Here is a 10,334-nt window from a genome sequence, read left to right as displayed (position 1 = left end):
TTCAAATTAATAAAAAAGTGAAAACACGTTTTTGAGGTGACACAATAAAGAATAGTTTTTATAAACAGACGCTCATTCTTTCTTCTTTTCTCTTTCTTTAACTTAAAACATGGGGCTTTTAAAGATTGGAAGCCTGTATAAAAAAAATAAAAAGAAATCAATCATAGAGCAGAGTCCTCCTGTTGCTCCACCTTCTTTACCTACTTTATCACTTGATGAACCATTAAAACCACGACAAGAACAAGAACAACAAACGGTAACTGCTGGCTCAGGAAGTTTGTTTGATGATATCTTGGCTGAACTCAATTCACCTACGGGTAACATAGAGATTAAAAAGGAATACTTGCGCCGTTACCTAATGTTTTCTTATTTCAGCAAAAAAGGAAGAAAGCTTACTCGATGATTTTTCTTTAGCTCTGGCTTTATCTCAAAAACTAGACTTGAATCATGACGAACCTTTAAAAAAGAAGGAAACACCCAAGACGACGAATCAAACTGTAGAAAAGAAACAATCCAACTTATTGACAGGTGACAGTATTTATAGTAACTATTTAAAAAATCTATCAGCGCTGGATGACACTTCATCTCCTGATACATCCATGTTTTCTTCGCTTTTAAATGCCAGTCATATTAGCAATAATAATAAGAGCACAACACCTATCGCTAGCAGCTCGACGCCCACACTAAGACCGCCCGTCACAACCATGAAGGTTTTAGACTCGGACATTTCGGATTCAGAAGAATCCAAAAAGGACGATGATGAGGATGAGGATGGCCGTGTAACAAGAGGCATACGTCCAATCATGGAACGACGTACACAGGATCATCGTCTGAAACGCAAGATTGATTCCTGGACTAATCGTGTTGACCCAAACGCCAATCGCGTCGAATCAAATGAGGCAATGATTGAAAGAATGAAGGACAGACATCGAAATCAAGTCAAACTGGCTGCTCTTCAACGACAACAGGAAATGCAAAATATGATGATGATGAACATGGTTCCACAGCCTTATGTATTACAACACCCAGGAAATTTAATGATGGATACCAATAATAACAGTGGTATCTTCCCTTCATTCCCTGCTACTGTCTCTTCACCACCACCACTACAACAACAGCAACAACAACTACCACTACCTCAACAACAACAGCTGTTACCTACCGAAGTTCATCCTCAACCTGCTGTGTCAGAATACCCACAAACAAAAGTATATCAACAAGCACCTCATGTGTTTAACAATGGCAGTAATATTACTAACAGTAACACGAGCCTATACGCTACACAGGCTACATCCACGCAATCTTCTCTCTCATCTGCTGCGAAAGAAGAAGAACCTAAACAACAAGAGGACGATGACACTCACGACGAAGGAGACGGTGCCGAAGCAGATGGCGAAATCAGTGAAGATGACGAATCATACTCGGTCATTCAAAGAAAAAAGTCATTTACCAGTGTCAAGGGTACCACTCCCTCAACTGAGCACAGACGAACAATGAGGTCATCACGATCAACTCCTAATCTGAAAAAAAGCAAGAAAAAATCAAGCCATAGCAGAAGAAACTCTCAAGATCATTCCGCTTCAACTCCCTCCTCCTCTTCCGATTACCCCTTGACCCCTCCTCTACCACATCATCAACAGCAGCAATTACTGCAACATCAACAACAATTACAGCTGCAAATGCAGCATCATCCTCAGCAATTATACCAACAGCAAGGCCATCTTCCACAGCAACCCATTAGACATATGAAGAGTGAGCCTGAACTCATTCATCGTAGAAAGACACAACAGATGATGCAGCATCAACAACAGTTACAGCATGAATGGGATCGTATGCAAGCTTACCAACGAGAACAACAATTGAAACTAATGCAACAACAGCAATACATGTCAATGTATCCTGTCATGTACTATAACCAGCCAATGATGATGCAACCTTCTAAATCCACAAGTACTACTGCTAGAATGTCTCATTCTCATTCATTTCATACCACACCAAGATAACAAGAGTAATAATAATAAGCATAATCATATAATAAATAAAACACGTCATGTATTTATGTAGTTTGCTTACACATCTTCCTAAATGGGTATGGATACTCATGTGCGGTGGTTTGCGTTTAAAAATCAATTTTTTGGAAAATGAATGACGTGTTTGATATAAATCATCATAATTCTCTACATTTTAGAGTAGAGCATACATTTCTCTATAGCATCTGATAAGAATGACTTATAAAAGCAACAATAGTAGCTATTAGAATACATTGATAAATAATCACATTGACCAAACTAAATCACCCGGACAACATTCAATCTCCCTATAAAACTCACTTTGCAAACTAGCGACTTCATTGCTTTTTACGAAGGCAAAGTTGAATACAACAATCCCAACCTAGGATTTAAAAGGCCTTCTGCAACGAATGATAAACCTTTTACTTCAAAGATCACTAGCCGACCGCGTATTTGTGTCCTCCTATTCGAGTGCAAAATCAGCCTTTACGAAACGCGACTTGGATGATCATGAAGTTCTTCCAAAATTGGAAAACACAAATGGTACAACTTTTTAAAAGAAAATCCAAAGATGTACGTTTTTTCAAATGACCAATATGGGAGACATAAAACATTTGTTAAGATAATCAACAAAAAGTAAATTCCACGATAGAAATTGACCAAAAATCTTATGTAGGGAACATTCAAGTCTCAAGAAAATGATTATTGACAAAGATAGTTTGGAGGTCTTTTCGACACTCCTTTTAGTACACATACTCTTCATACAGCTATATTCTCTTTACGTCTTCCGGTTGTTAGATTAGCCTACAGGCATATGTCCCTCCTCCTTCCAGTTCCCTTTCTTGTACCTTACCTGCAGTATGGTTAGCTCATTGACTTCACATATATTTCATAACACTCCTTTTGACCCTGACACGGTTATACACCGAATACGCTCGCACGTCGCCCTCCCTCATTCAAGAGGTGGACTAATGTTGTCCAGTCGAGCATCTTTTTGACTTTAAATATTGCAATTTTTATTTATAAAGATTAACCCTAACCCCCTGACAATCCTTACTATTTTTCCTGATTTATATCTTGTTCCCAAATATTTGGATTGATATTACTTGGAAACAATATGTCTCTTATCGTTAAAGATATGTATAATTATGATTTACACCATTCAAACGAATGATTTCTCCTTACTGTTCTTTGAACGGGAGGATCTACCTAAAGATATTCATTCCCGTTTCAGCGGAGATGAAAAGTTGCCACAACATATTTTATTTATTAATGCTTTCTCCCTAAATTTTCATACCAAATATTCGTTAACTAGAAAACTAATGAATAAAAGATAATATATTATTTCCTTTATACTTACAGAGGCGTTAGGGAATGCACTACAGTTATAGACAGCGCACTAAATCCAGAGAGCACCGTTAATCTTTTGAAAGCCTTTTGCAGGGAGGGGGAGAATTTTCATTGTCGTGTTTTGATTTGTAAACAAAGATACCATATATATTTATTGCACTGTTCACATCGCGGTCCCACACTGTACTACAAGATTCGCGCTTGAAGACAGAGCGTACTCTTCGCTTTGTTCCAGATTGAGTAAGAAAAGTAGATTCACAAAAGACCTTGAAGCTCTTCTTGATACTGTCAGAGGCATGCTTTCCTTGGCTAGAAAAGATGAAAAATATGTTGTAGAACAGATTTTGACTGACAATAAGTAGTTTTTCACCATTTTCGAGAAGTTTCAAGCAACAGTAATTAGCAAAAATGGATCCAGCTTATACCAGTTGAGTAATGTAGCCAACTACTTCTTGAATCAAGGTAACGAACTTGGGATATTTGCAAATATTAGCTAAAGATATCTTGATCACAAAAGTTTCCTCGACGGTATCGTTAGGCTTTGGAGGCTCTGTTTGACTTATTCATAGGACATAGCTTGCTGGAGAAGCGAGAGTGATCGATTCCACGAGAAGAAGGACATTAAGCTTGTTTTTGCTCATTGCCTGTCACCTTGTTCTTTTCTTTTTCCTTTTTAAGCGCGTCAGTTTTATTAAATTTGTCTTGATGGGAGCAGAAGTACAGCTAGTGGAAGGAATAGGAGCAAGCAATACAGCTTGAACACTCGTATCATTGTCGACTGTAGGCATACGTGTCTTGTCACTGGTAACAGCATTTGAAGAACCGGGAGCAGATATATCTTTTTTAGCAGCTTTCAAAGTAGTACAGATGCTCTTGTCTATTACAACATTCAGTTATAAAACAGATGGAACAAATAGATGTCATCATTACTTTCTCTAAGTAATGGAGGTTCTTGAAAATCATCACCACTTGCTTCGAAAGCTGTACTGCTGAATAAACTTGTTTGCGTTTGCGCAAACAAAGAAGGGAGCCTGCGAACGACGGCTAATGGACCCTTAATAAATACCATATCAACCTTATACCTACATACCTTTCCCTTAATTGCGCTTTGCCTTTGAAGGCAGAGGATCGCATCCTTCTTTCGTTTCATGTTGAAGTAAAGAAAAAAAGGAAAAAGGAAAAGTAACTATGTTAGCTTCGTCATGTTAAATTAACGATCGACAATAGTAAAATGTTTCTCGAATGAAAACGCACTCTACTTTTAACATATTGCACATTCTGATGTGATACTCAAAGTTATTATCTTTATAAAAGTGATGGGATAAGGATACTAAAATGGCACAAGATGGTCATAGGCCATCATCTAAGCATCAGAAACAGTGGTAAAAGAAGTAATAGTAAATAGGGAAAAGAAGAGGCACAAACTCTAACGTTGCCCACATGTTCTATGAGGAAATAGCAGTGCAGAGTATGTTGGCATTTGTGCAGCATGAGCCTGGTTGATAAACTGAAAGCTTTACTCAAAATCACGTCCTCGGCAAAGGCTATCATTGCTATTGTTGCTTCTCAAGATAAGAACGATGCCACGGGAGTTTCTGTGATTATATTAAATTTGAATAGCAGCGACAACCTCCTCCATTGTTGGTGAATCCTGGGCACGTCTATCACCTCCTTCATCGAGGGACATATGATAATATAATGTGACTCGCTTTCGGAAGAGCCATTGCTGTTAGCTCTATCCTCGCTGCTGATGCTGGAGCTCTCATGGTTAGTCAATATCTTATATGCATGATGATAAATGCGTGCGAAGGGATTGCCTTGAGAAAGCAGAGTTGAAAGGTTTTCTATAATCTCATTATCCAGATTTTCATTCCTTTCTGATCGTCTCTGAGCAGCATACGAATGACCATATATATACAATTAAGCATACGAAGATGTGTTGCCCTCAACTGGAAGTAGAGGCTCTTGGCAGTGACAAAGGGCGCCGTAGATTTGAAATGCGTTAAGTCTACCTCTGTTATTATTGGCATTACGTTCCTCAGCTGAGACAATGTCGCATTCCAAAGAGGTAAACGCAAAGGCAGCGTTATACTGACGATGGCTGTCCTTAAAGTGACGGCTTTGGGTGTCTGTACGTTCAAGCAAGTCCTTCAAGTACTCAGGTGGGCCAGGCAAGAGTTGTAATTGGACTGATCCCTGCTTACAATATGATTCCCGGCTTGGATTTCTCATCGAAGATGCTTCTTGCCTTTCATCAATCCAGTTTAGGGTGTGACAGCAGGAGCATTCCTTGCCCATGCATCCAAATTTCAAAGGACAAAGGCGAGAAAGCTGCGAGAAATAGGCAGCAGATTTTGCCCTGGGCCTGCCTCTGGATCTACTTTCAGCATCAGCAGACTCAGCTGTTATTCTTAGCCTGCCTCTAGGTCTAGTAGCGGCACCAGCTCCTTCTTGTTGGTCTTCGGTACGGCGTCTGCGGCGAGATGCTGCTACACGTTCTCTGCATGCTTGACAGGTACGATGACGTGAATTAACGGGTAAAAGTGCATGGCAGGAAGAGCAGTTGATTGCACTTTGGTTGCTGTTTTTCATTTTTCTAATAAGTGTCAAGATGGGAGCGCAATATTAGTGAATATGACTGTAATCCGAGACTCGGTTCGAACAAATTGTAAAAAAAGGCTCAGTGTGCGATTAATTTCCGGTAAAAGTTTGTGCTACTTGCATATTTTCCGACGTATTTTTTTTCTAATTCTATTGCATGTTAGTGGTACTAGCCGCTTCCAACTCGCTACGCTCGTTTTTGCACGTCTTCGTGTTGCCGAAGGCTTAAGGGCTTTGCCCTTTGTGATGAGTAAGGGCAATTGTTAATACGACGCTTTAAGTGAATGGCTAAATTTGAATTTTTGTGCTCCTAGCAACATACTCCGACTCCTCTGTACACGCTTATTCGCGTTTGTTGATGCAACAGTGCTACATACACGGCTTCATAAAATTAAAGTTTATTCATAATAGAGAGCATGCAATTTAAAAGTGTTATTCGCAAATCTTTATGCGTTAAAGAAGAATGGTATAGCCATAAAGAATTCATAATTGTGGGCATGCATTTGTTTGACGACCATACGTTGTGCAATATAGGTGGGCATATTAGTGATGTAGCAACTCTAGGTAGACAACGTTGTTAGCTGTAGTTGAGCTTTTGGCAGAAAGACTGAGATGCCAGAAAGAGGTGACTCTTGAAAGAGCGATATATAACTGATCATGTATAAACGATGGTCTTCTGAGGTCTATGCCTACATGCTTTAATGATTGTCCTTGTGATTTGTTAATTGTCATAGCAAAGTATAGCCTGACAGGAAATTGCTTTCTTGCTAGGATGAATGGCAATTCACCTTCTTGCGTTGAGAGCGTAAACCGAGGCATAAGCTCTAATGGACCATCTGGTTTATTGGCTAGACAAACCTGAGCCATATAGCTGCCAATTCGTACAACAACCAGGCGAGTACCATTGCATAGATCTCTTGTTCAGTATATATATATTCATTAATAATCCATAATCATAGATATAAACTTTTTTATTGCTTTATAAAAAGAAATAACCAAAAAAAGACATATATTGTATACATATATATTTCTTTAATGAATACCGCAAGTCATCAAGGACATCAAAGTTTGCCAAAGACCGCGTTGTTGATGACCTTGTTGCTCTTGTTTGGTTTGGTCATAGGTTGTGTTAAGACCACCATGATTAGGTGACTCAAGCATCAGTTGATAGTTGTTATTAGTATTATTATTAGCTATAGTTATTTGCTTAGAGGGCATAGTTGTCGTATTATTTGTTGTACTGATATTGTTTGGTAGTGGAGGTGCAGATGGATCGACCGTCATCTTGGGCTGAGAAGCATGTCTTCTGACTGAATGATTTATTGATTTACGTGTTGTCGCCAGTTGTTGCTGTTGAAGTAATTCTCTAGCTTGACGTCTACTTTCCCTTGTCTATGTATACATGGTTAATATATATGAGCTGAGCAACAATTTTGTCATGCCCTCTACCTCGGGTCCTTTGTTCAACAACATCCAATCATAGACACCATCGTCTTTTTCTCCCAGACGATAGAGTACTTTATTAAACAGTTCCCGTAAGAAGTCATAATCTGGTGTTTCTTCAAAGCCCAATTTACGAACATACTGTAAATAGATTCCGAATTCCTCTAAATGGAATATTACATATTGCCCTTACTCAGCTAAATAATATTTTTTTTTTACCTGGAAACCCTTCACAGAGTTCCTTGATCGAGGTTGATTGTTTCTTTTCGCCTATTTTTTCATACTTTTGTTTATTGGTAGCTGCCTTGAGGCCTTGCCAAGGTAACGAACCACGCAAGAAGTACATAAACACATGACCCAAAGATTCCAAATCATCCCTTCTTGATTGTTCTGTTATAGAGTTAATTACATGTATTAACCAAAAGGCAAATATATGATTGTACCTCTTCCTAAATGGGTATTGATACTCATGTATCGAGCAGTTCCCGACAAACTTTTACGTTCTCGGTAAGGTATATGCTGCTTTGTCTTTGGATCACGATATAGCTTGGCCATACCATAGTCAATAAGGAATACTGTATTGGCATATTTTGTGCCTGGTCTGCCAATAAGGAAATTATCTGGCTTAATATCTCTGTAAATCAAATTTCTTTCATGGACACTTTCCACTCTATCAATCTAATGTGTGTAACTATACAATTTATTCCCCTCACGATTAATTATCCTTTTGACTCTCCTTACCATCTGTTTGGCTAACATGGCAACTGTCTTGATCGAATGTTTTCTACCACACATGTCAAATAGATCTTCTAGACTTGGACCTAATAGATCAATCACCAATATATTGTGCAATCCTTCTTGTCCAAAGTAATAAGCACTCGGAACACCGGCTATTGATCCCGAATGAGTAATGGATTGTATGATATGATTACACTTTACGTAAACCAGCAAGTACTTTATATGTTCTGTATTCGTCTCTGAGTTGAGGTGCATCTGATTTCCTTGGTTCAAACTTAATTGCCACAGATTGATTATTTAGTAAATTGAGACCTATAATGTCATTGTTTATTATGCATTCTATATGACTTATTATCTATGTTGACCAAAAAACCTTCATACAATACACCAAAACTTCCTTCACCCAGCTTTTTTCCAACTCTATAATGTACTCCAACTATGTTGGTGGAGGATGAATTGTTGCTATTATTTTTATGCATTTATTATTATTATTATATTATTATTGTATATTAAAAGAGAAGGCTTTCTCTTTTTTTTTCTCTATGCTTTTTTTTGTTTTGGTTGGATTAAATTATTCTATGCTTGTAAAGAAAGAAGAAAAAGAGAGAGAAAAAAAGATATTCACTATTTAAAACGGGGGGTAACAACAAGAAAAGAAGAAAGGGAAAAAAGGGAGAAGTTTTTATAAGAGAAAAAAAACAAGGGCGGGGTTTATTTGAAAGAGACAGAAAAAGAGAGTGAGAGACAGAACAGACTTCTAAAAATATTCGCTGCACTTTAAAGAGGTAACAAGATGGGATAAAGTTTACTGTTACACGAGGATAACCAATGAGATAAAATGATCATCATCACAAATTAAATTCGTCTTGTTCATCCTAAATCATCTTGAGCTTTGCCCTTTACACCTTGTAGCAATAACCTTGCTATTTAATAAAGACAAATAAAGGGAACAAGATTAACCTTTGAGTTATTGTTATCGTGTTTAATTATGAACTCGTTCATCCATAACAGAGCAGCATAGCATTTGATTCATTATCCACATCAGTGACTCCTAAAGAATAGCCTTTTTTATTATTTTGCCACTGCAAGTAACTCAAAAGACAGTAGGCATCACAGCTTGTTCCAGTTTGCTTCAGCGAATGGATTTAACTCCGTAAAGCCAGAGATTATGCTTGTACAATAAGAGCAGAGCTTTTCACTGTCATAAAGTTTTGAAAACTCGGTTTATTTCTTTGATATATACTAAATTGACATCTCTGTTAAATTTACATGGAATAGTTTCGCACGCTGGGTCTGCTCATTGACCCCCTGAGATACACTTCTTTTGGTAAAAGTTTTGCATTTTTGAGCTGGTGGACCGTCTTTTTTTGTCTTTATTAAGCAGGTTACATAAAATAAAGCCTTTTGACAAGACATGTAAACCTAGACATGCTGTTACTTATATTGAACTATTAAAGGGCTTTGTATAATATTGCTTATGACAAAGATCATTTTTTGGGCAAGTTCAACTGGTTAAAACATGTACCAAGTAGCTCTCTTTCTGAAAACTTTCTCAAAAGCAACATTGTCAAGAATGGAGGGGAAACTCACTTTTAACCAGAAACTTCCATTACGGTTGTATGCTCTTTGTCAAAATGTAAGAAATTGCAGTATTGAGCATCCTGATGTCTTCGAAAGAACAAGAATATAATTCAATTTGGAATACGCTCTTAGAACTGTATTTGATGAAGTCCAACAAAGAGTCCCGTCAAAAGGCATTGGCACTGTTAAAGGATGAATCAGTTGATTATGACACCAACCAAGCGCTTGTACTTTGTCAGTTGAAGCAGTTTGATGAAGGGATCGTTTATTTGTATGAGAAAACAGGCATGTATACGGATATCTTACATCATTGGATGGAAAAAGAGTCGACAGAACGAGTTATTGAAGGTGTACGGAAATATGGGTAAAAGAGCAATGTTAAAGCGTACACGCTGCTTACTTACTAATGAATCTGTTTTTTAGTCCTAAAGATGCTTCCTTATATCCCATGGTCTTGTCTTACTTTTCGTCTTCACCTGAAGTCTTGGTCAAGTCAAGGCAGGAATTACTTTCCGTAATGAAGCATATAGATGAAAAGGACTTGTTGCCTCCCATTCAAGTGGTTCAAGCACTTTCAAGGTCAAATGTGGCAAGTATTGGCTTGATCAAGGA

The 10,334-nt window shown here is 37.9% G+C and overlaps 5 protein-coding genes across 5 annotated transcripts; 2 read left to right on the top strand and 3 right to left on the bottom strand.

Annotated features, from left to right (window-relative positions):
* Window positions 1-48: 48 nt before the first annotated feature.
* RHIMIDRAFT_281168 (uncharacterized protein) lies at window positions 49-2,111 on the top strand. Its single transcript, XM_023612972.1, has 2 exons — window positions 49-317; window positions 376-2,111. The coding sequence occupies exons 1-2, from the start codon at window positions 110-112 to the stop codon at window positions 2,001-2,003; spliced, it is 1,836 nt and encodes a 611-aa protein (XP_023466710.1). The 5' UTR covers window positions 49-109; the 3' UTR covers window positions 2,004-2,111.
* Window positions 2,112-3,778: 1,667 nt separating this feature from the next.
* RHIMIDRAFT_237030 (uncharacterized protein) lies at window positions 3,779-4,509 on the bottom strand (the record flags this gene model as incomplete). Its single annotated transcript, XM_023608677.1, has 4 exons — window positions 3,779-3,917; window positions 4,011-4,236; window positions 4,290-4,413; window positions 4,450-4,509. The coding sequence occupies 4 exons, from the start codon at window positions 4,507-4,509 to the stop codon at window positions 3,779-3,781; spliced, it is 549 nt and encodes a 182-aa protein (XP_023466709.1).
* Window positions 4,510-5,279: 770 nt separating this feature from the next.
* RHIMIDRAFT_251096 (uncharacterized protein) lies at window positions 5,280-5,951 on the bottom strand (the record flags this gene model as incomplete). The annotated part of the gene is made up of 1 exon (XM_023610790.1): window positions 5,280-5,951. One exon carries the CDS (start codon window positions 5,949-5,951, stop codon window positions 5,280-5,282), a length of 672 nt encoding a protein of 223 aa, XP_023466708.1.
* A 694-nt stretch (window positions 5,952-6,645) lies between these two features.
* Window positions 6,646-8,728, bottom strand: RHIMIDRAFT_281140 (kinase-like protein). Its single transcript, XM_023612971.1, has 7 exons — window positions 8,515-8,728; window positions 8,343-8,453; window positions 8,145-8,293; window positions 7,847-8,081; window positions 7,623-7,793; window positions 7,410-7,567; window positions 6,646-7,352 (listed from the first exon to the last, which is right to left on the bottom strand). Exons 1-7 carry the CDS (start codon window positions 8,618-8,620, stop codon window positions 6,993-6,995), a joined length of 1,290 nt encoding a protein of 429 aa, XP_023466707.1. The 5' UTR covers window positions 8,621-8,728; the 3' UTR covers window positions 6,646-6,992.
* Window positions 8,729-9,805: 1,077 nt separating this feature from the next.
* On the top strand, window positions 9,806-10,315 carry RHIMIDRAFT_237026 (uncharacterized protein; the record flags this gene model as incomplete). Its single annotated transcript, XM_023608676.1, has 2 exons — window positions 9,806-10,086; window positions 10,146-10,315. Coding segments are annotated over 2 exons (451 nt in total), but the record flags the coding sequence as incomplete, so codon positions are not given.
* Window positions 10,316-10,334: the final 19 nt, after the last annotated feature.

Source organism: Rhizopus microsporus (assembly GCF_002708625.1).
Source record: "Rhizopus microsporus ATCC 52813 unplaced genomic scaffold scaffold_7, whole genome shotgun sequence".
In the NCBI taxonomy this organism is placed as follows: Eukaryota; Fungi; Mucoromycota; class Mucoromycetes; order Mucorales; family Rhizopodaceae; genus Rhizopus; species Rhizopus microsporus.
Note: the sequence above shows the minus strand (reverse complement) of the source record. Positions and strands in the feature narration are given on the sequence as shown.

Bases quoted from the DNA above. Each gene is read 5' to 3' on its own strand.
- RHIMIDRAFT_281168 (XM_023612972.1), top strand. From the start codon at position 110: ATGGGGCTTTTAAAGATTGGAAGCCTGTATAAAAAAAATAAAAAGAAA. The intron at 318-375 runs GTAACATAGAGA...TTCTTATTTCAG, and splicing joins TGAACTCAATTCACCTACGG to CAAAAAAGGAAGAAAGCTTA.
- RHIMIDRAFT_281140 (XM_023612971.1), bottom strand. From the start codon at position 8,620: ATGCATAAAAATAATAGCAACAATTCATCCTCCACCAACATAGTTGGA. The intron at 8,294-8,342 runs GTAAAGTGTAAT...CGGGATCAATAG, and splicing joins TAAAGTACTTGCTGGTTTAC to CCGGTGTTCCGAGTGCTTAT. The intron at 7,568-7,622 runs GTAAAAAAAAAA...TATTCCATTTAG, and splicing joins ACTCTGTGAAGGGTTTCCAG to AGGAATTCGGAATCTATTTA.